The sequence below is a fragment of the Camelus ferus genome, chromosome 19 (assembly GCF_009834535.1).
Source record: "Camelus ferus isolate YT-003-E chromosome 19, BCGSAC_Cfer_1.0, whole genome shotgun sequence".
NCBI classification, from domain to species: Eukaryota; Metazoa; Chordata; class Mammalia; order Artiodactyla; family Camelidae; genus Camelus; species Camelus ferus.
Genome location: NC_045714.1, coordinates 3,591,281 through 3,612,924, shown reverse-complemented (window position 1 = coordinate 3,612,924; position 21,644 = coordinate 3,591,281). Strand labels below are relative to the sequence as shown.

The following is a 21,644-nucleotide window of genomic DNA, read 5'->3' as shown; positions in this document are numbered from 1 at the left end:
ATTAAATAAAGGATCTTGAGACAGGGAGATTACTCAGAGGGCAGGGACTTTGTCCGATTGTCCACTGCAGTGTCCCCAACAGGGCCTTCTGCACAGGTGGCACGTATGCACGGGGCTCTTACCAGAGTCACAAATAATAAATTTGTAGGTAAGAAGTAATAATTTCATCTCTTGGTAAGTGCTTTGATGAAACAGAACAGGACAGTAGGGTAGACAGCAATTAGGGGGAGGGTGTCTACTTTTGATAGCTGGGTCAGGGCAGGTCTCTCTAGGGGGTGACATTTAAGCAGGCCCCAGAGAATAAGAAGGAGGGGGCTGTGCCAATGTGGGGCAAGGTAGTCGAGGCCGAAGACACAGCAAGTGCAAAGGCCCTGAGGGAGGTTTGAGCTTGGAATGTCACGTTCATTGCTGCCTTTTGTGGCTCCTGGTGCACAGTGGGTGCTCAAGAAATATTCATGAAAGGAATGAAAAGAGGACGGGAGGGAGAAAAAGAGGGAAGGTGAGTTTCTCCAGCAAAGTCCTCAGTGAACACGTCTTTTTCTCTTTTGCTCAAAGGAAGCAGAAAACTATCTCATGGGCAACATATGCCAACTCTTTAATGCTGTTCAGCTCCCTCGCCCTCTCCTCACCCTGACCAAGCCTCTCATTCTCTGCAAAGATGGATTCTGGTTGCCGCCTGGCCAATCCAGTCCCTCCTTAAAGAGTGTATTTCATTTTTCTGGGAGGAAATGAGTGAAGGGGAAAAGACCATCTCAGCTGCCTCCCTCCCAGGCCTGGTGGCTCCAGAGTGGATTTATCACTTGCGGAGAGACAGAGACAGATGACCCACTAAGACGGAGATATTAACACTGTCAGCTGAAAACAGTTGAAGGCCTGGGTTCTGTCGCCGTATTTCACGCAGCTCAGGTGTCCGGCGGCCTGGGCTAATGAGTCGCATCCGTCAGGCTGGCAGAGCTGCTGGCTCACAGAGCCTGTCACTAATGGGCCGCTTCAGACACTGGCAGGGCCTATTAGGGGAGCTTGGTGTATGTTGGGGGTGTGTGCCTGAATCTTCTTTGTTGGACTCCACTCTCTTCTGACCAGCTTAGGGGTGCGGCCTGACAGTGTTTGAAACTCCTAAATCCACCTCCTTCCCGCCAGACATTTGGAGCAAAACACCCATCAGTTTGCACGTACCAGCTGTGTAGTTTTAGGTAAATTAACTTCGCGGACCCTCAAACGTGTCCTCTATACAATGGAACGGAATGGTTCCTGCTTTGCAGGGTTTTTCTGAGGATTAAAGCGATGACGTCAGTTATAAAGCCGTGGTTAAGGCCTGGGGTTAGGTAGGGTGCCAGTCGCAGCCCTGCCACGCGCCAGCTGTGACGGAGATTGCCAGCTGCCTCCCAACACCCGTTCTCCCCTTCACTCTCAGAAAACGCTCCTATTCTTTAAGCTAAGTACCCAGTGGCTGAGAAGAAAGGCTACACTTCCCAGCTACCTTTGCGGCAGGGCAGGATCATGTGATTCAAATCTGGCCAATGGGATGTGAGCAGCCGTGACATCCAACGGCTACACTTCCCAGCTATCTTCGCGGCAGGGCAGGGTCATGTGATTCAAATCTGGCCAATGGGATGTGAGCAGCAGAGCCGTCCATCTCTCTCAGCTGTGCTCTTAAAAGGAGGCAGAGCCCTTCCCCTCCTGCTTCCGGGTGGCTGGAGTGTGAACGTGGGCTGGCGAGGTGCCGTGCTGCGCTTGGTGGAAAGAGCAGTTCTGGGGCTGGCAGGGCAGCAGGATAGGAGGACGGGTTCCTGATGCTGGCCCAGCTGTCCGGGCGGCTGACGAGAGACGAAGAAAGCTCTGTACTGTCGAAGCCGCAGTCTGGCCCCTTTGGCAAACCAGACTCTACTCCGCAGACCCTGAGTCCGGCTGGAGACCACCCCACCGGGCCCTTCAGCTGCGTGTCGGCAGCGTGCTTCTCCCGTGCGCTTTGAGCAAACAAGAGAGGTGGGTGAGTGTTCCTGTTGTGTGAAAATTGGGGTTCATGTGTTCCTGCTCTGCTGGCTCCCCAGGTGGGAGAAGCTGCTCTGAGTTTCTGAAGGCGGAGTTCGCCTTCTCTCCCTCCCCTAGCCCTGCGGAATAGTAAGCACACAGCTTAGGGCTGCTGAGGGGCTAACAGGTCCTCTGCTGGGCCCTATGTGCAGCTGTGACAGATAAGGAAACGATCAGCTCAGAGAGGGGGCATCATGGGCTGAAGGCCACACAGCCAACAACGGCAGGGCTGGGATTTGGGGCACATATTTCTGTGAGAGCAGGGCAGCTGTAGGTGGAGGTGAGGGGGTGCCCGCGATCCATAATTTAAGGCATCACCTCCCTTAGCTCACCCTCCTCCTGGCCCCTTACATAAGGGCGACCCTGGACCAGCAGTTCTCACAGGAGAAGCCTGCCCTCTAGGGGTGACTGTGGACACTTCTAATGGTGTGGGTTTTATTAAAAAAAATTTTTTTTTTAAATTGAAGTATAGTTGATTAACAATGTTGTGTTAGTTTCTGGCGTCCAGCAAAATGATTGTCATACATATACATATATATTCTTTTGCTTTATAGGTTATTGCAAGATACTGACTATAGTTCCCTGTGCTATATCATAGGACCTTGTTGTTTACTTATTTTATATATAGTAGTTTGTTTCTGCTAATCCCAAACTCCTAATTTATCCCTCCCCACCCCTTTCCCCTCTGGTAATTGTAAATTTATTTTCTATGTCTGTGAGTCTGTTTCTGTTTTGTAAATAAGTTCATTTGTGTCATTTATTTTTAAAGTCCACATATAAGTGATATGATATTTGTCTTTGAGTTTACTTCACTTAGTACGATAATCTCTAGGTCCATCGGTGTTGCTGAAAATGGCATTAATTCTTTGTTATGGCTGAGTAGTATTCCATTGTGTGTATATATATTGTGTTATATTATATATATGTGTGTGTGTATGTATATATGTATAACACCACATCTTCCTTATCCAGTCATCTGTCAGTGGACATTTAGGTTGTTTCTCTGTCTTGGTTATTGTAAATAGTGCTGTGAACACTGGGGTGCGTGTATCTTTTCGAATTAAGTTTTCTCTGGAAATACGCCCAGGAGGGGGATTACTGGATAACATGACAGCTCTATTTTTAGTTTTTTAAGGAATCTCCCGCTGTTTTCCATAATGGCTGCACCAAATTACATTCCCACCAACAGTGTAGAAAGGTTCCCTTTTCTCCACACCCTCTTCAGCATGTATCATTTGTGGACTTTTAAACGATGGCCATTCTGACTGGTGTGAGGTGCTGCTTCATTGTAGTTTTGATTTGCATTTCTCTAGTAATTAGCAATGTTGAGCATCTTTTCATGTGCCTATTGGCCATCTGTATGTCTTCTTTGGAGAGATGTTTATGTAGGTCTTCTGCCCACTTTTTAGATTGGGTTGTCTGCCTTTTTGTTATTGAGTTGTATGAGCTGTTTATTTTGGAAATTAAGCCTTGGTTGGCCACATTGTTTGCAAATATTTTCTCCCAGTCCATAGGCTGTCTTTTTGTTTTGTTGACAGTTTCATTTGCTGTACAGAAGCTGATAAGTTTGATTAGATCCCATTCGTTAATATTTTTGCTTTTATTTCTATTGCCTTGGTGTATTTGTGGAAGAGGGTGAGCTATGAGTCTCTCTACTCTGCCATCTTGGCTCCGCCCCCCTATTTCTAGTGTTGGGAGACTGACTTAAGAAGACCTTGCTACAACTGATGTCAGAGAATGTTTTGTCTAGGTGTGTTATTTTTGACTGTCATCATGATTTGGGGGCATGGCAAGTGGAGGCAGGCATTCTGCCTCATCCCAAACACCTTCGACCTGAATGATTTTCAAACATCCTGCCAGATAAAGAAGTACAAACCCATTCATAATAACCTGAGCATACACCTTAACTCCATCTTAAGTGTGGCATATAGAGTATCTATTTATGTATATACATAAACTATAAATATAAAGAATCTTTTGCATGCTTAATAAACCCCAAATTTTCGAGGGCTGCAATTACTGTGTAAATCAGGGGAAGTCTATATTTTGTTTTATTGAGAACCTTTCCAGTTGCTTCGCACTTTGGAGCAATCACATTGTGGCCACAGCACCTCACCAGCTTCGTGTGAGGCCCAGACCGCTCACCTGGGTCCCTCTGCATTTGCTGGGTCGCATCCTCAGTGATGGTGCATTTTGGTGGGAGCATTGGGATTTTGTGCCCAAATGTTTACATACTGAAGCTCACATTATTTTGAGTATACATGACTTTCCCCTTTTTTTCTCTCTGATGTCATCAGATGTTGATCTCCTGGACATTATGGTTATAAGAAGGTTTTATTATCCATTAGTAATAGTAAATGGTCATTTCAAAATGTCTGCTCTGCCGCCCTAACAACCCGCTCTGACTGGTGAGATGGTGGGAGGACAGCAGCCACTGCCCCATGGATGTCCTGTCATCCTCCAGGTGAGAACTGGAAGGCAGGTACAGGGGTGTCCACGGCCACAGGCCTAAGCTGGCTCTCATTCCAACTTTGATAGAAGCAAAGTTTTACTATGATCACTGTCACATGTTCCACGCAGAGTTTTCAATTAGATCTGAACTTGGAAGGGGGGGGGGCTCTTGAAACCCCCTCCGACCCTGGCAGTGGGCTTCACACAGTCTCACCACAGAGACCATGCTCTTGACTGGCATGTTATTCCTGGATTCACGCACTAATTCATGTGGTTCATGCCATATCCTGGTGTATTACCTTGAGAAGGGTTATTTACTTAACATTTTTTTTTCTCTGTCAGTTCATTTTTATTTTATTTGTTTTTTGTTTGTTTTTGGTCTTATTTTTTTTGGAGGAGGGTAGGTAATTAGGTTTATTTATTTATTTTTTAACAGCGGTACTGGGGCTTGAACCCAGGGCCTTGTGCATGCTAAGCACAAACTCTACCACTGAGCTATCCCCTCTCCCCCATTTTTATTTTATTAAAAGTTTTAAAAAAATTTATTTTGTTTTTGTTTTGTTTTCGGGGGGTAATTAGATTTGTTTATTTTAATGGAGGTAAGGGGGATTGAACCCAGGACCTCAAGCATGCTAAGCACATGCTCTATTATGATTTATACCCTCCCCTCCAACCCCAGTTCATTTTTAAAGTTATGGAAATACGCTTTAAAAAGAAGTGCTCAGAGTAAAAGCTGAAGGCCTTCCAAAGGCCTCTGGGGACCTCCCTGACCTCACCTCCTGCCACCCCCCCCCCACTTGCCTGGGGCATTGCTGTGGCCATGATAGCTCCCTGCCCAAGCTCCAGCTTTCTGACCTTTGAACTTCTTGGTTCCTCTGGGAACTCCCTGCCTCTGATACTCACTTGGCTCCCTCCCTCTCCTCCTCCGTTTTTGCTCAGATGTCACTTAGCAGACCTGTCTTGACTATTATCTACACTTACAGCCTGCCCCACCCCAAGTGTTCCTCTTCTCTGCTTTATTTTTCTGCAAAGCTCTGGACATCATCTGACATGCAGGTTACACTTATGTGTTGCCTACTTGTCCCCAGCCTGTGAGCTGAGTGAGGTGTAAGAGCCCTGTCTGTTCTGCTTACTGCAGAACGCCGGGTGTCTGCAATGCTGGTTGGCACACAGTAGGTGCTCACCTAATGGAGCTTACACCCTAGCTGAAGGATCTGTGACTAAGCTACCAGTTACACAGGTAATCCTTTCATCATGCATAGGATGGAGGAGGAGGAGTGTGAATAGCTTGGGGAGGGAGTTGCAGGCAGGCCTGATTTAGCTGGAAGATCAGAGTGGGAGCTGACTGCGGGGTAGGGGATTCTTCCCTCTGGAAGTGTTGCTGAAGCTGAGGCTTAAGGATGAGTCTGGGAGAGCTGGGGAAGAGGAGGAGCCTTCCAGGTGGATGGAACAGTATATGCAAAGGCTTCTAAGTGCTGGTCTCTTAGGATCCTCGGGGCCCTCCCTCTTCTTGTGGGTTTCATCTGCTGAGACCCTAAACATTTTTGTATTTCCTTGGAATTTGTTTCTGGGGAGGGAAGGGGGAAACCAGGCCCCCCAAATTAAGCTCTGTGACATTAACAATCCACTTCCCAGGCCTCTGGGTTTGGGGGTGGCAGGCTCTCTGGGATGCTGTTGACAGGTCCAGACCCAGGACTTTGGCAGCTGTTTCTTTTCCAAGAACAGAGCCACGGCCACCAGAGCCCCTTGCCCCTCTCCTCATGGGCCTGAGATCACAAATGCAGGATTTTCTTTTTCATTAGCTTAATGCTGTCTTTATTAACTGGGAAGGGTTCCTGGAACATATGATCAGTAAGTATTAAATAAAACACACACACGTGCACCAGCCCCCCACCAGCCTGCCCTGACACACAGGCTCTGGGCTCCCCAGCAGTTGTCCCAGAAACAATGCAGGGCTACCAGAGGCGGCAGCCAAAGGCCTGGAGGGGGATTTGCAGAAGGAAATTACTCAGGATGCTTCTGCGATTTCTAAATGGGAGCAGAGCGGCAAGCACAGAGCCTGGGAAGCAGACAGGCTCGAGAGAAGGAAGAAGCAGTCTGGGAGATGGACAGGAGGAAGTACCTTTTTCGCTCCCTGCTCTTCTTCCACGCCATCGCCAATCACAATGTAGACAGCTTTCCTGCCGAATCTCTGCATTATCCTCTCGAAGCAGCTCTCCTTCCCTGCAAGCACAGAAGAAGGAAAGAGAGAAAGGCCGCTTGGTGAGGACCCAGGCTGGTGGTGAATAATAACTGCTAATTAAGAACTTGTTGTGTGTAGTCATCTTCCTAAAGGCCAGGGATTATCACTGCATCCTCAAACAGACTTTGAGGTGTCACTGTCACCATCCTCAGGTGACAGAGGACAAGGCAGAGGCACAGATAGGTTAAGTGGCTTGCCCACGGTGACACAGCAGAAGAGGCAGTGCAGTGGGGTAAGCAGGCTCTGGTGTCTACGTGGCTGTCCGGGGTAGTTGTGATGGACCCATTTTCCAGATCAGGACAGAAGGCTCTGAGAGGTGAAGTGAGCTGCCCAGGATCCCAGAATTAGGACGCAGAGGTGCCAGGATTCACACGTCCGCAGGTGGGAAGCCTGGCGAGAGTGGCCCTCATGTGACTCTCTTGGACATTTTTTTCTTGTTTCCTGTAAATGATCACTTTTTCGTGTTTTCCTTCTTCTCAGGTGCCCGGACAGCAGCATAAATCCTGGCACACTGAATTCAGATTTTAGCTCATCCTGCCTGTCGGCAAATTGAGTAACCATAATCATAATGAGAACAGCTGTAGTAACAGCAGGTGTCACTCGCTCACTCAATATACCCTGTACTCTGCCGAGTGCTTCACCTACATCAGGATTTCTTGGCCTCTGTGTTACTTGTATTTTCCGCTGGCTAATTCTTTGCTGTGGGGGCTGCCCTGAGCATTGAAGGATGTTTAGCAGCATCATCTCTGTCTCTACCTGCTAGTAGCAAACCTTCCAGTTTAAGAACGAAAAATGTCTACAGATGTTGCCAAGTGTTCCCTGGGAGGCAAAAGGACCCCTCAGTCCATTGGGAGCCACTGATTTACGGTAATTCATTTAACTATCACAGAAATCCTCAAGAAATTGGAATTAAATACGTTATTTTTTTAAATGGAGATACTGGGGATTGAACCCAGGACCTTGCGCATGCTAAGCATGCGCTCTACCACTGAGCCAAACCCACCCTCCTTGCATTTTATTTTATTGTAGTCACTGTACAATATAAGTTATGCGTGCATAATATAGTGCTTCACAATTTTTAGAGATTATGCTGTATTTATAGTTACTATAAAATATTGGCTGTACTCCCCATGTTGTACAGTATATCCTTGTAGCTTCTTTTATACCTAATAGTTTGTACCTCTTAATCCCCTACCCCTGTTGCCCCCCCACCCCGATTCCCTCTTTCCACTGGTAACCAGTAGTTTGTTCTCTGTATCTGTGAGTCAAGTTTCTTTTTTGTTATAGCCACTAATTTTATTTTTTAGATTCCACATAAGTGATATCATACAATATTTGTCTTTCTGTTTGATTTATTTCACTTAGCATAATGCCCTCCAAGTCCATCCATGTTGCTGCAAATGGCAAAATTTTGTTCTTTTTTATGGCTGAGTGGTATTCCACTGTCTATATGTACCATGGAAACAACCTAAGTGTCCATCAACAGATGAATGGATAAAGAAGATGTTATATATAATTCCTATTTTAGAGATTAAAAGACTGAGGCTCAGGGTTGTTAAAATGCCTTGAAGATGAGCATAGTGGTAGTTATAATAATAACACAGCTCTAGAAGGGGTACAGTTCAAGTGGTAGAGTGCATGCTTAGCATGCACAAAGTCCTGGGTTCAATCCCCAGTACCTCCTCTAAAAATAAATATATAAAAACCTAATTACCCCCCCCCCCCAATTTAAAAAAACACACAGCTCTTATTTTTGAGCACTGTGTTCTGCTGGGAACTTCTAAACTGCTGTTTCGCATGCACTGTTTCGCTTTTATCATATGCTTAGAAGTACTGTGGTCTTTCACTTCGTGGACTGGAAAGCTGAGGCAAAGAGAGGTGGAATCACTTGTGCAGGGTACCCAGCCAGCAAGGGGAGAGTCAGGATTCAAACCCAGGCCGCCTGCCTCACAGCCTGGTCTCTGAACTACTTTGTTACACTGTGCTAAGCAGGAATCCATTTGTCTGCAGTCTGCTTTCTCCCCTTAAGAGCACAGGCTGGGCCAAAGCAGTAGGTCACCACTGTCTTCTGCGTTAATGGAAGTACACTTCCTTGCTGTGCCTCCCACTAGGGTAGGTGGAGCCTGTTCCCCAACCCCACTGATACTGTAATGGCCATGTGACTTGACTGGACCAATGGAATGTTTGTTAGGGACCTGCCACGAGAAATTTGTATGGGTGGTCCACATCTGCCATCTGTCAGAAGACTGTGCTGCTGGATGGCTGCTGGTCCCATAATGAGGAGATATGTGGAGCACATCCAGAACCTGGAATCAAGTCCAGCAGAGCCAATGCTGGCTCACCAGCTCATGAGCAAGAAATAAAAACTGGTTGCTGCAAGCCACCAAATGTTGGGGAATATTTATTAATACAGCATTATTAATAGCAGAAACCTGAGTATTGAAAAAATGATTTTTATGTTAAAACAAGGAACTAGAAGCTAAATTTCTGTCTTATCTCAACTTTGACTACTCCTAGTTCTTTGATCTTCAGGCACCCCAAGTGGGAAACAAGAACCACTCTACCACTTCCCTGAGAGCATCTGATTCCTCTGATGTGGACGCAGAATCCCTGGGTTAAACGAAGATGTTGGATATGACTGAGTTAGAGGTTCCTTTCTTGAGGATCAACAGAAAAAAGATTCTGTTGTCAAATGAAACTTTGCTTTAAAAAGTTTTATTACAGGACTTAATGGAGTCTTTGATTTGTTCATGTTCATTGTGAGTTTTCCAAGCTTATCTGACCACTGGCTGAATCCTTTGTTCATGAGTCATCTCTTGAGAAATGCTGTCCCAGACCAGTGTTTCTCAAACATTCCAGAACTACATCCTCAGTTGTGACCAAATACAAGAACCATTTTTTCTCTTAAAATCAACTCACACTTCTATTTTTACTTAAGCTCATTTAAATGCAGAGTAGAAAAAAAAATACAGAGTAGAATCACTAAAGTAAAAGGAAAACCAATCACCTCACACCCATTAGGATGGCTATTATCAAAAGAAAGAAAAGATCAAGTGTTGGTGAGGATGTGGAGTAACTGGAATCCGTGGGTACTGTTGGTGGGAATGTAAAACGGTGCAGCGGCTGCTGTGGATGGCAGTTCCTTAAAAAGTTAAAAACAGAACTACCATATAATGCAGAAATTCCACTTCTGGGTATACTCCCTAAAGAACTGAAAGCAGAGTCTTCAAGAGATATTTATACACATGTATCCACAGCAGCATTATTCACAATAGCCAAAAGGTGGAAGCAACCCAAATGTCCATCGATGTATGCGTGGATAAGCAAAATGTGGTCTAGACATACAATTAAATATTATTCAGCCTTAAAAAGGAAGGGAATTCTGGCACATGTTACAACATGGGTGGACCTTGAGGATCTTATGCTAAGTAAAGTAAGCCAGTCACAGAAAAATACTGTATGCCTCTGCTTATATGAGGTAGCTAGAGCAGTTAAATTCATAGAAAGTAGAAGGGTGGTTGCCGGGGGGAGGGGGAATGGGGAGTTGTTGTTTAATAGATACTGAATTTCAGTTTTATAAGATGAAAAGAGTTCTGGAGATGGATGGTGGTGATGGTTGCACAACAATGTGAATGTACTTAATGCTCCTGAATGCTACACTTAAAAATGGTTAAGATAGTAAATTTTATGTTATGCATATTTTATCACAATTAAAAATACATTATTTAAAAAAAGAGGTTCTAAATGAGCCTAAAAGTACACAACTAGAGGTGTGCAGGAAGAAAACAAAGGTACACACAAGGTACTGCTTCAGAATCTAACGGCCATTTATGGCCTGAACATCTGTGATTTTAAAATCTAAAGGCACTTTTATGTCATGTTCAGACCCAGACCTTTAGTAAAGGCAAAACTGCTCTAAGAAAATGCTTCCAAAGCACATACTATAAATTGTTTTTTTTTTTTTTTTGCTCCAGAAAAAAACAAAGGGTAAAAATTTCTAATTAAAACTCTGTTAACTGGCTAGATTTATTTTGTATTTTTATACATTTTTAGGTGATACAAGAATAAAAAATCAGCCTCACCCCCACTTAAAACCACTATTACTTACCTGATGAGAAATGATGCTGTTAATTTCTAGTTATTGAGTTCTCTTATCTGATGAAAGCTCTGAAGCTCTGAGCCTAAGCCTTGTTTTCTTTGTTAATAAGGGAGATTAGCAAGTATTAGAGGCGTCAAAGCAGGATGACACTAAATTGAGACTCTCCTTGAAAGAGTAGTGAAAAGAAACAATAGTTTTTTCTCTGTGTGGTTCAAGGATAGAGTCAGGATCATTTAATGACTTGTACCACCTAAATTAACACCACCTCATGTACCATGCTGGGGTGGGAACTGTCTTCCTCCTCTTCCTTAGTAGCAGCTATGGGCTACCTTTCCCAGCTTCCTTTGCAACTAGTTGTAGTCATGTGACTAAGCTGGACCAATAGGTGAGCAGAAGTAACATGCACCCCATTCTGAGTCTTGGTTTTAAAATATTGGATGTGCATTGCTCCTTACTCTTCCTCCTTCCCATAAGCTGGAATGATGATATGGTGGACTCTGATCTGACCATGTTACATGAGAATAAAATTATAGGGGATGGTGGAAAAATAAAATGGGAAGGACCCAGGTTCCTGGGTGAGTATGAGGACAGAGTCACCCAGTCAGCCTGGATCACTCACTCTGGTCTGTGGCCATCTGAGGAAGAAATAAGCTCTGACCCTGGTATAGTGATTAAGCCCTTGTATTTGGGACGTGTTCGTGATACAGCTTTACCGGTAGCCTAACTAATAAACACTTTGGAAAACTGTGGTCCTCACTGATTCTCTAGAAGCAGAGGCTTAAAGCAAGTGGATTATAGGAGTTATTTTGGAGATCTGAGTCATGCCTGTGGACAAGTTCTTTAACCTCCCTAGTGCCATTTTCCTTAAACTTCCCATACCCAGCATGCAAAGCTGACCTCACCCTCCCTCCCTGCACCACCCTGAGGCCCGGTCCCCCTACCTGTCTTGGTTGCACTGTAGATGTTCTCAATAGGAAACACAGAGCCCAGACCATACAGCAGGACTTTGGCCAGGGCAGGAATCAGTTGAGTGGTGGTGACCAGCACGTTGACACAATTGGGCCTAAGGACAAAGGAGACTGTGGGTCAGAATCCCAATGTCCCACAGGCCTCCTCCCCCTGCAGCCTGAGCCTGGAGTTGGTGGGAATTCTGGGGGGTTTGGAGCCTATGGCTAAGTCATCTTCAGGTGAGGGCCCAAGGACTCTTCAGCTATTCCTCTTAGCTTCCTGACACATTGAAATGGAACACAAGTATAATACTTTTTCTGTTTCAAAAGAAAATGCTTATTGCAAGGGCCACAGACTTAAACAGCTACAGGGACCTATTGGAAATGTACATGAGTGATAAAGAGCAAGTGTAGGACAACAGGGAGCAGTGAGGACTGGGGTAAACTGGACAGCACACAGCAGTTCTGACATTTTCAGAGATCCTAGAAACTGCAGCTATGGATTTACTTTCCCAGGTTTAGGACAAAGTGTGTATGAAACAAAACACATCAGCACATGGATTCAGCTCATGGGCTGCCATTTTATAGCTATTCATAGATTGGGTCACAAGAATTCTGATGCTGGTGCAGAGGGTAATTTGTTCTCTGGCCCCAGGGATCCTATTTAAGAGCAAGAGGCAATTTACTGGGAGGCCTAGGAAGAAACTGGACCCTCCTGACTTCACTAAGAGCCCTCGGATGATCTGTGACATCCCATAAAATGGTTTTCAGAGGGTGATGTGGGCAAGAGCAGATGGGACAAGATGGACCTTGTACAAAGGTCTTTAACTTGGCTGGACCCTGGTAAGTCTCTGCAGCATCTGCTCTGCTATGGGCCGTGGTGCCTTGTACACCTCTGCTTTATCAAATCTGGAAAATGCACGAGTGAGAATCTGGAGAGTCCGGTTCTCCAAGTGTGAGAATGGAGGGGCTGCCACCTTTGAGCGGGAGCAGGTACAGTGGCACAAAGGGAAATGCGGGCTCCCACCTACCGGGAATTGATGAGGTTTAGTGCCTTCAGGGAATGGGTCAGCCAGAGGTCAGTCAGAGCTTCCAGCTCGGCTCTGAGCTGCAGCCAGGTCTCTCTTTTGGGAGCTCCTATCAAGCCTGTGGACAAAGGAAATAAAGGTGTGGCCGTTATCATTTTAGAGGTCTGGGGGGAGTAGGAGTAGAAGGGGAGTCTAGCTGCTGTAACTTGAGGTTTCAAATCAGATGACACCCAAGGTCAACTTAATCCAGTGACCTTAATCTTATTTTGGGACTGACAGATCAATCCATCCATTGACTGACCCATGCGATCACCCACTCACTCATCTGCCCATCCACCCACCTATCCATCCATCCATCCAACAAAGAATTTGGGAGTGTCTTCTATGTGTTCAGTATTGTAATAGGCACAGAACATACACAGATGAATAAAACATGCAGATTACAGAGCTTATACTGTTACAGTGGAGACAAAAAATAATGACTAACATTTACTGAGTGCTTATGTGCAGGGCCCTGTGCTTTTAACATGACTTATTTCATTCATTCTCACAGCAGCCCTAAAGGTGACCACTCTTTTTATTTCTTCTTTTTAAAATATTGAGATATAATTGACCTGTAACATTGTGTAATTCAGGTGAAGAAACTGGGGCTTTGTGAGGTGGACTGACTTGTTCATCATAGGGAGGAAATAAGGGTGACAGGTTTGGCACCCAGGCTGCTGACCTCCAGAGCCCACTCCTTGGTCTTTCAGAATCTGTCATTCTCTCAGTTATCAGGGTCCTTAAGAGAAAGTTCAGACTCCACAGCCCTGGACTCTGCCCCTACTTAGTTGCCAATCTCATCTCTTGCTATGGCCTTGATGCCCTTCCATTCCATCCCTCCTCTCTGTTCCTTGAAACAGCAAGTGTACTTCTGCCTCAGGACCTTTGCACACCTCATTTCAGAACCCGCACCCCTCTTCTTATCTTACCTTCCCTTCTTGCCTGGCTAACTCCTTCAAACTCAAATGTCATTTATTCTGGAAGGCCTGTCTTCGTCAAGTCTACTTTATTCTCTCAACATACTGTACCTCTTCTTCATAGCACTTGTCACAACTATAATTTAAGACACACCTGCGAGATTCTGTGTTTGATGTTTGCTCTGTGAGGCAGGGACCAAGTTGGCCTTGTTTACCACCACAGTACCAGCCCCTATAGCAGGTGTCTCTTCAACAAACACATGGAGTATTTGTTCAAGGGAGAACACATTCATTGGGACAAAATGCTGAAGGCGGCCTCTGGTTTTCCTTTCTCTCTGCACCTTCTCCCAGCTCCTGAGCTAGGGCCCTTAACAATACAAAACCTCAGGGGCATTGCACTTTACAGTTTACAATAGACCTTCCTATGCCTGCTGCCATGAGTATCTAGCTGGTCAACCACTCTGACTTTGTATCTGTTACAAACTTGAAGTTTGCATCAAGTTATAGTTTGTTTGCTCCTGACCCATGGCTTTTCCCTCCAGACTTGGTCTCCCTCCTCGGATAACAAGAGCAGCATTTAAGAAGCGCCGACGGTGTGGCGACACTGTTCTCAGCACCTTCCATTGCTAATTCTACACACGAAGAAACAGGCACAGAGAGGTCAAGTAACCTGCTCAGGGCTACACAGGACGTGGCAGAGGAGGGGGGTGTGAAATCAGGCAAAGTTCTCTGAACCAAACCACTGCCTCCCAGATGTTGACTTAAGAAGCAGTTTTCTTTTTTCATTCTGTATCTCACAGACATCTCTTTTCTGAGTACACTGAAACACCTGGAATCCTATTGGCTGTGGTGAGCCCCCCAGGCTGGTGGCCGCAGCCCTTACCAGCCTAGTTCTGCAATGCAGAAACAGCCAGGGGAGGGGTAGAGGAAGGGGGGCTGCCCACCGGCGTCCTGCCAACCACAAGCCCCTCGCCTGCTGACACATCAGGTAATTTCCCCTCAGCTTATGGAAAAGCCACACAGCCTGACAGAAGCCCTGGGCATTTCCTGGGGCTTAACCTGGATGGGGAGCAGATGGCCCATCCCTGTCTCCCCTACCCCAAGCACAGCTGATCCCCTCCTCTCTGTGTGCAGGGGTGGGTGAGCAGGCAGGGCGACCCAGAAGCTCTCTGCTTCACTCCTGCAGTTGACAGACTTGGATATGAGAGGCCACAAAATGTGGGCAGAGGTGCGGGAGTAGCCAGCCTGGGCTGTGTGATGCTGGGTAGGTTACTTAACCTCTCTGGTCTCGGTTTCCACCTTCATACAACATAGACGAGAAAAGCAGTTACCTTATAGGGATGTTGTGAAGAGCAAAAAAACTATTAGATAAAAAGTCTTCATAACAGAGCCTGGCATGGAAAACAGTCAGAAAACATTAGCTGTTGCCAAGCCTGCAGCCATGGACAAGACAGAAAATCCTTCCCAAAGAACTGATGGTCTGTCCGGGGAAGATACAGGAGAACCTAAAAGACTCCCAAGCAAAACTGCGAGGAACTAGTGATAAATGCTGTTTACTAGGTGCCTGCTGCACACCAGGCACAGGGTCCTGCCTTTTGTGTGCATTAACAACAGACCGCTCCATAACCCAGGGAAGTGGAATTACTTTTACCCCCACTTCACAAACTTAGAAACAGGCTCAGGGAGATAGAAAGGGGCAGCGCTGGGACCAGAAGTGGGTTCTGTCCAGGTGGAGACCCTGAATTCTTCCTGGGACTCTACTCTTTCTGGGGATGGGGCCAAGGTGTATTTGGAAGATACTCTTAGCTGCCCACTCAAACCTCTTCCCTTTATAGGCCAGTAGCTGGTTAGAGACATTGTGATCATCAAAAACATCCTCAAATGCCTCCTGGGGGAGAAGCAGCAGCATTTCTGGTCAAGAACCACTCAACTAGAGAATTCCAGGAACAGTGATGGAGGGCCTGGTCACTGCCGAGCCAATCCTGCCTCCAGCCTCTTCCACATTTTTTTGTTCAGTGTGATAACCAACGCTCTCCTGCTGCTGAAGTCAGTGGCTTTCACCTTGGCTGCACAGTAGAGTCCTCCAGGGAACTCTGAGTCCTGATGCCTGGGTAGCAGCCAGGCCAAGGAAATCAAAACTGGACGTTCCTTGGGGGTTCCACTATGAGTGAGAATCAGTGACTCCCAGTGCACCTGCAACTTGAGTGTTTCCACAAGTCACCTGGGAATCTTGTTAAAAATGCAGATCTGACTCAGTCGCTGGGGGGCAGGGCCTGAGATCCTTCATTTCTAACAAGCTGCCAGGTGATGCTCATGTGGCTAGTCCATGGATCACAGTCTGAGTAGTGAGGGCTGAAGCCAGTGGTCCTCAAACTCCAGTGAGCGTGAGCATCACCTGGAGGGCAGGTTAAGACACAGAGGGCCGGCCTGCCCCAGCTTCAAATCCAACAGGCCTAAGGTGGGGCCAGAGAATCTGCATTTCCAAGTCTTCAGATGATGTGGATGCTGCTGGTCTGAGGACCGCACATGGAGAACCACTGGTTGTGACTAAGATACAGCAACTGGGGGGAGATATAATCATGGCAAGATACTTCATTCATTCCTCCGCTTCTGCCCACCAACGTGAGGATGATGAAACACTAGTGCCCTCTTCTCGGAGCATCATGAGGATTACACTGAGCGAGCTAGGATTTATAAGCCTCCCAGAACAGTGCCTGGCACAGAGTAGGTGAGATGGGAGTGACAGCATCCGACCTTGAATTTCCCTTGGCTTGGAGGTGTGGCCGAGCACAGGCAGACCCTCTGACCACCGTGGACGGCCCTTTTCCTGGCCCACTCACCGCCAACGTTGTTCTTGTAGGTGTTGTACATCTCCTTCACCCGCCGGTAGCGGAAGGCCAGCTTCCTCATCCAGTCCACGCCACCATGGACGCCGGAGCCCAGGCACAGGTTGGCTCCCGGGGCCGAACTGTGGAAGCCATCAGCGGAGAAATTGTATGTGCTGGGGAGAGGGAGGAGACAGTGTTAATGTGGGGAGGTGGGGGCTCTTTGCCAGCAGACCGCAGACCCCATGGGACCCATGGTTGGAGCTTAGGGTGCCCCTGTGTCCCTGAACAGGTGGAGGTGCTGTGTGTTTGTGTGCTCTGGGAAAAGCAGAGCCATACTTTTATTAGCTTCCCAAAACAGCAGGGGCATCCTTTGCTCTTGCTGAGTTAGCATTCACTCTCCTTTCTTTTGGTATCAAAAAGCATCTCTGTTTTTTGGGGGTGGGGAGCCATTCTGTTCCCTGCAGGCAGCGGGCAAGCTAGGGAAAGCCTCCCTCTCTCCCCCTTTGGCATTTGAAGCTGGAAGCCAACTCCAAAAAATGACCGGCGTTGGTTCATCCTGATGGAAGGTTCCAGGAGGAAATGCCAGTTAATTCCCACTCCTTTGATTTCCAAATCTGCCCTGCTTCACCTCCCCTGTAAGGCTGGGCTGCTGACCCTTTCTTCCTATTCTGTGAGCATATCCGTATCTTTTTATAGAAATTCCCTACGTTAATTTTTTGGTTAAATTCGGCAGAGTCAATTGCTGGTACTTTGCAGATACAACTCCCCACCCTGAATACAGCTGCTGGACTAACAAGTTGGACATGTGGATGGGGGATGAGTCAGAGCGCCACATGGAGTTAACAGCAGAAGCGACAGCTGGGAACCAGAAGGGGAAAATGCGTGGGCGATTCACCACCTACAGCGGCTCGACTGTGAGAAGGAAAACCCCAGCTCTCCACAGACCCCTCTTCCCCTCCACCAGAAGCTTGGTACAGGCTTGCAAAACCACAGGAGTAAAGCTTATGCTACAGTGTCACCAGGCAAAACCAGAGCCTGACAAGGGATGTGTGTACCAAAAACTTTAAAAATCACAGTCTCTTCAGAGAGAAAAAGATGGGGGAAGCAGGTCAGTGTGGTCCCATGGCCTCTCAGGGGATGGGTTTGACTGATCCATTTGGAAGTCAAGGTTGGTGCCTCCTCATCAGGTTCCTGCTGCTAGGAATTTGAGCACACCTTCCTCCTTCATTCACAGGACATCAGAGACTCTGGACATTGCGGAAGTTTCCCTTTAAGTAATGATGGGAATGTAGAACAACACCTTATGGACCACTCCCTGGGCAGTGCAGAAAGGTTAGATAATTTCTTCTTACAAAAGAACACTGACTACAAACTCAGAGGATCCCCTGGGGAGATGCCTGGATGTTCTGCCAAGAGACGGAGGCCAGGGAAGGGTGTCCGTGAATCCTGCCTCCCCCACTTACCAGCTGTGTGAGGTTGGGCAGGTTACTTAACCTCTCTGTGCCTCATTCCCCAAGTGTAAAATGAGGATGATTATAAGAGCAACTATTTCCTAGGGTTACTGTGAAGATGCAATGAGTTAATTCAAGTAAAGCATTTGCAACAGGGCATGGTGCAAAATAAGGGCATTGCCAGGGTTGGTTTTTTAGTGTTAACTGAAAAAAAAAGGGGGGGGGGCATTTGATACTTGGTGCCTCACACACAGTAGGTCCTCAATAGACAGTTCTTTTTTTAATTGAGGTATAGTCGATCTATAATGTGTTAATTTCTGGTGTAGAGCATAGTGATTCAGCACAGTGATACATACATATTCCTTTTTATATTCTTTTTCATTAGAGGTTATACAAGGTATTGAATCTAGTTCTCTGTGCTCTACAGCAGGACCTTGTTGTTTATCTATTTTATGTATAGTAGTTAGTATCTGCCATGATACATATTTCTTGAATGAAAAAACAGGGAATTTGGCTTCTAGGGGAGGAAAAACACCCCTGGATTGCAGATTCTTGAAGTGAGGTACCAAACCAGCTCAGTACGAGTCAGGGTTCAGGGAACATTGCTCTAAATTCCGAGCCAGCCAGCTACAGGGGAAACTATAAAAACGGAGCCCCGGTTGCTCATTGCCTTGAAAGGGAGAGTGGTTTCCAGGGATGACTTCATGGAAAGGACACAATTAACCCTGATCTGGGCTTTATTTACTCCATAAATTGAGAAGTCCTGGCTAGCACTGGAGCCGTGCACCTTGCCAGACCTGACTGCAGAAGGGATTTTCTCAATGGCTAATTAAAACTTAGCAGGCGATCGATGCCCACCTATCACTTCTAATCGTGCTGGGCTTTGAAAAGGCTTGCAGGGCTCAGTAACATAAACTCTGATTTCTTTTTTTTGGAGAAAGTTGGAAGATACACCCAGGAAGCAAACACTAAGTGAAGTTACCATGACTGGCCCACAAGCAAAACTTACTTGGTCTCATAATATTTTTGATGGGCTTAGAGGCGTTGAATTGTGATAATTTTGGATAAGCACAGATTAACTAGGGTCCCATTTTTATAAAGTCTCCCTAAGGGCAGGCTTGGAACATTCCAGCCACATTCTTGTGAGAGATGTCTCATTTTGAGCAATTGGGCACCTTATTTCCGGAATTCATATTGTAGTATTGTTTTCTCCTAGAAACCAGACAGAGCACTTACTCATTCCAAAAAGATAATTTTTTGAATATCGACTGTATCAACTTTTATATTAAATAATATATGTATGTTAATAAATGCAGTCAAACCTTGGAGGAAGGTCTATCAGACTCTCGGTGGTGGTGATTCTGGGAGGCAAAATCAGAAGAGGTGTACGACAAGTTTTACAATACGCATGCAGGAGTTTAGTAAGCAGGAAACGAAAAACCACAGAGAGAAACAGCAGGGTTCCAGAGTTTGTGGGCAGTTCAGCCTCAGTGATTTGAGGTGATGCAGAGGAGGCGGTGGGGGCGGGGGCGGGGTTGTGATTTTTCAGCTCAGAGAAACACACGTCCCAGTTCTGGCTGGAGGCAAACACATCTTCCCCCATAGCCAGCCCGCCCCTCCTCTCTGCTTCCTCGTGAAAGGTTGGCTTGATAACCAATCCAAAGGGGGGGGGCATTTTTGACTCCCCAGATTCCTACCTTAAATCTTGCCCATTGTCATCGGATGAGACATCGTCCACGTGGATCTGGTCACAGTCCTACAAAATTTGGCAAGAGGAAAAGGGAGAAACGTAACCGGCTAAGATGATGCAGCCTTTAAGAGTTGGTTTCATAAGCTGAGGGGTGGAAAGAGCACTGGACTGAGTCAGGAGCCCTGAATTCTGGTCTGAACTTTGCCACTAAAGGTTAGGTGACCTTGGGCTAAGTCTCACCCCCTTTTGCCTTCGGTTTCCACGTAAATGAGCAGGTTGCCTAGAAGGGATGGTGGTGACTCTATAATTTATCACACAAACCAAGCTAGTTTTGCCGTGCGAAGGGGGCTGCTGTCCATGTTACAGTGGGAGGGCACGCACAGGACAGGACCAGGCTTCCTCCTTCCCCAGGTGCACTAGGGCATGTGGTCGCCATGGCCATACGGTAGAAGCCTTTGCCTTGTTCAAGGTGTTTCCTCTGCCTGGAAAGCTCTCCCGCCTTCATCTGCTTAGTGAACCTTGTAATCTTCAAGCATTAGCTTCTGGAGGTGCCCCCTGCCCAAGTCCCACTCTGTGTCCCATGATCTGTGACCATCATTTATCAAACACTTCCTATAACGTGCCAGGCACCATTCCAAGGGGTTGCCATTCAGTGGACTCCAATAACATGCTGCTTTATGCCACCCATACACCTCAGTTCTCTTTGGGGAAATACCTTAACACAGGGGAGTTAAGACTGAGGGGAGGGGAGTGGATGACACAGGTGGGCACATGACCCAGGTTCAACCAATCAGAGAAACCCAGAGTCCCTCTGGCCACAGTGATCACTTCAGAGATGAGTGTGTGGTCTCAGCTGGACCAACGAGGACCAGCTGTGGGCCTTGCGGGAAAGAGGAGCTCTCCTTTCACCACGGCGGCTGGACGGTCGGATTAAGCCTGGAGCTGTGAGAGGAAAACAGTTTGAGAGCTGGAGAGAGGGATGGGACCCGGATCACATTACTTGGTCCTCTGGCTCCAGCCACAACTGGGATAGGGCCACCCTGAGTGTGGTAGGCTGACTGATGGCCCCTCCAAGATGTCCACGTCCTAATCCCAGGAACCCTGTCTGGCAAAAGGGACTCTGCAAATGTGATTAAGTTAAAGATCCTGAGATGGGGCCTAAATGCAATTACAAGGGTCCTGGTAAGTAAGCAGCAGAGGGGTATGTGACCAGAGAGAAGGGAACTGGAGTGATGTGCTTGGAAGAGGCCACAAGCCAAGAAATACAGATGGCCGCTTGAAGCCGAAAAAGGCAAGGACACCACCAGTGTCTCCCCTCAAGGCCTCCAGAAGAAACCAGCTCTGCTGACTTCTTCAGCCCAGTGAAACTGAATTTGGACTTCTGACCTCCAGAACTGTGTTGTTTGAAGCCACCAAGTGTGTGGTAATTTGTGACAGCAGCTGTGGGAAATGAGCACACTGACTTTTCAGTTCAAGCTAGCAGGGGTGGGTCTGTGTCACTGAGCAACCAGGGGTCCAGAGGGATGCAACGGCCCCCACGGAAGCTACACGCAATTCACACCAGTCCTCTGAACTCCGCCTCCACCGTGAAGTCCATTCGCTCGGATGATTGCTCCATAAGGCAAAGCTGTGAGCGTGCCGGGCCTGCCCCCGTGGTATGGGTGACTGGTCGCCTGGTTTCGGATCCTAGATCCAGCCACTTCCCAGCTGTGTGACCTTGGGCAAGTGACATGACCACCCTGAACCTCAGAGGTCGGATTGGCCAATGGAGGTAATAATGAAACCTAGTTTACAAGGTTCATGTGAGGAGAAGTGCCTGGAATACAGCAGGGGCTACAGAAATGAGAGTTTTCACTATTGTGTTAAGATTTGTAAACGTCCACATTTTGGTTGCAAGACAGATTTAGGAAGCAGATAC

General features: G+C 46.9%; 1 protein-coding gene across 3 annotated transcripts in view; it reads right to left on the bottom strand.

Annotated features, from left to right (window-relative positions):
• Positions 1–21,644, bottom strand: part of EYA2 (EYA transcriptional coactivator and phosphatase 2) — a 215,169-nt gene that overhangs the window by 2,736 nt on the left and 190,789 nt on the right. For all 3 annotated transcript variants that reach the window (XM_032461299.1, XM_032461298.1, XM_014561761.2), the window contains 5 exons: positions 19,734–19,792; positions 16,598–16,758; positions 12,802–12,916; positions 11,765–11,886; positions 6,605–6,705 (listed from right to left, as the gene is read on the bottom strand). In XM_032461299.1, coding sequence (XP_032317190.1) covers positions 6,605–6,705; positions 11,765–11,886; positions 12,802–12,916; positions 16,598–16,758; positions 19,734–19,792 — 558 coding nt within the window. The remainder of the gene's footprint in view (positions 1–6,604; positions 6,706–11,764; positions 11,887–12,801; positions 12,917–16,597; positions 16,759–19,733; positions 19,793–21,644) is intronic.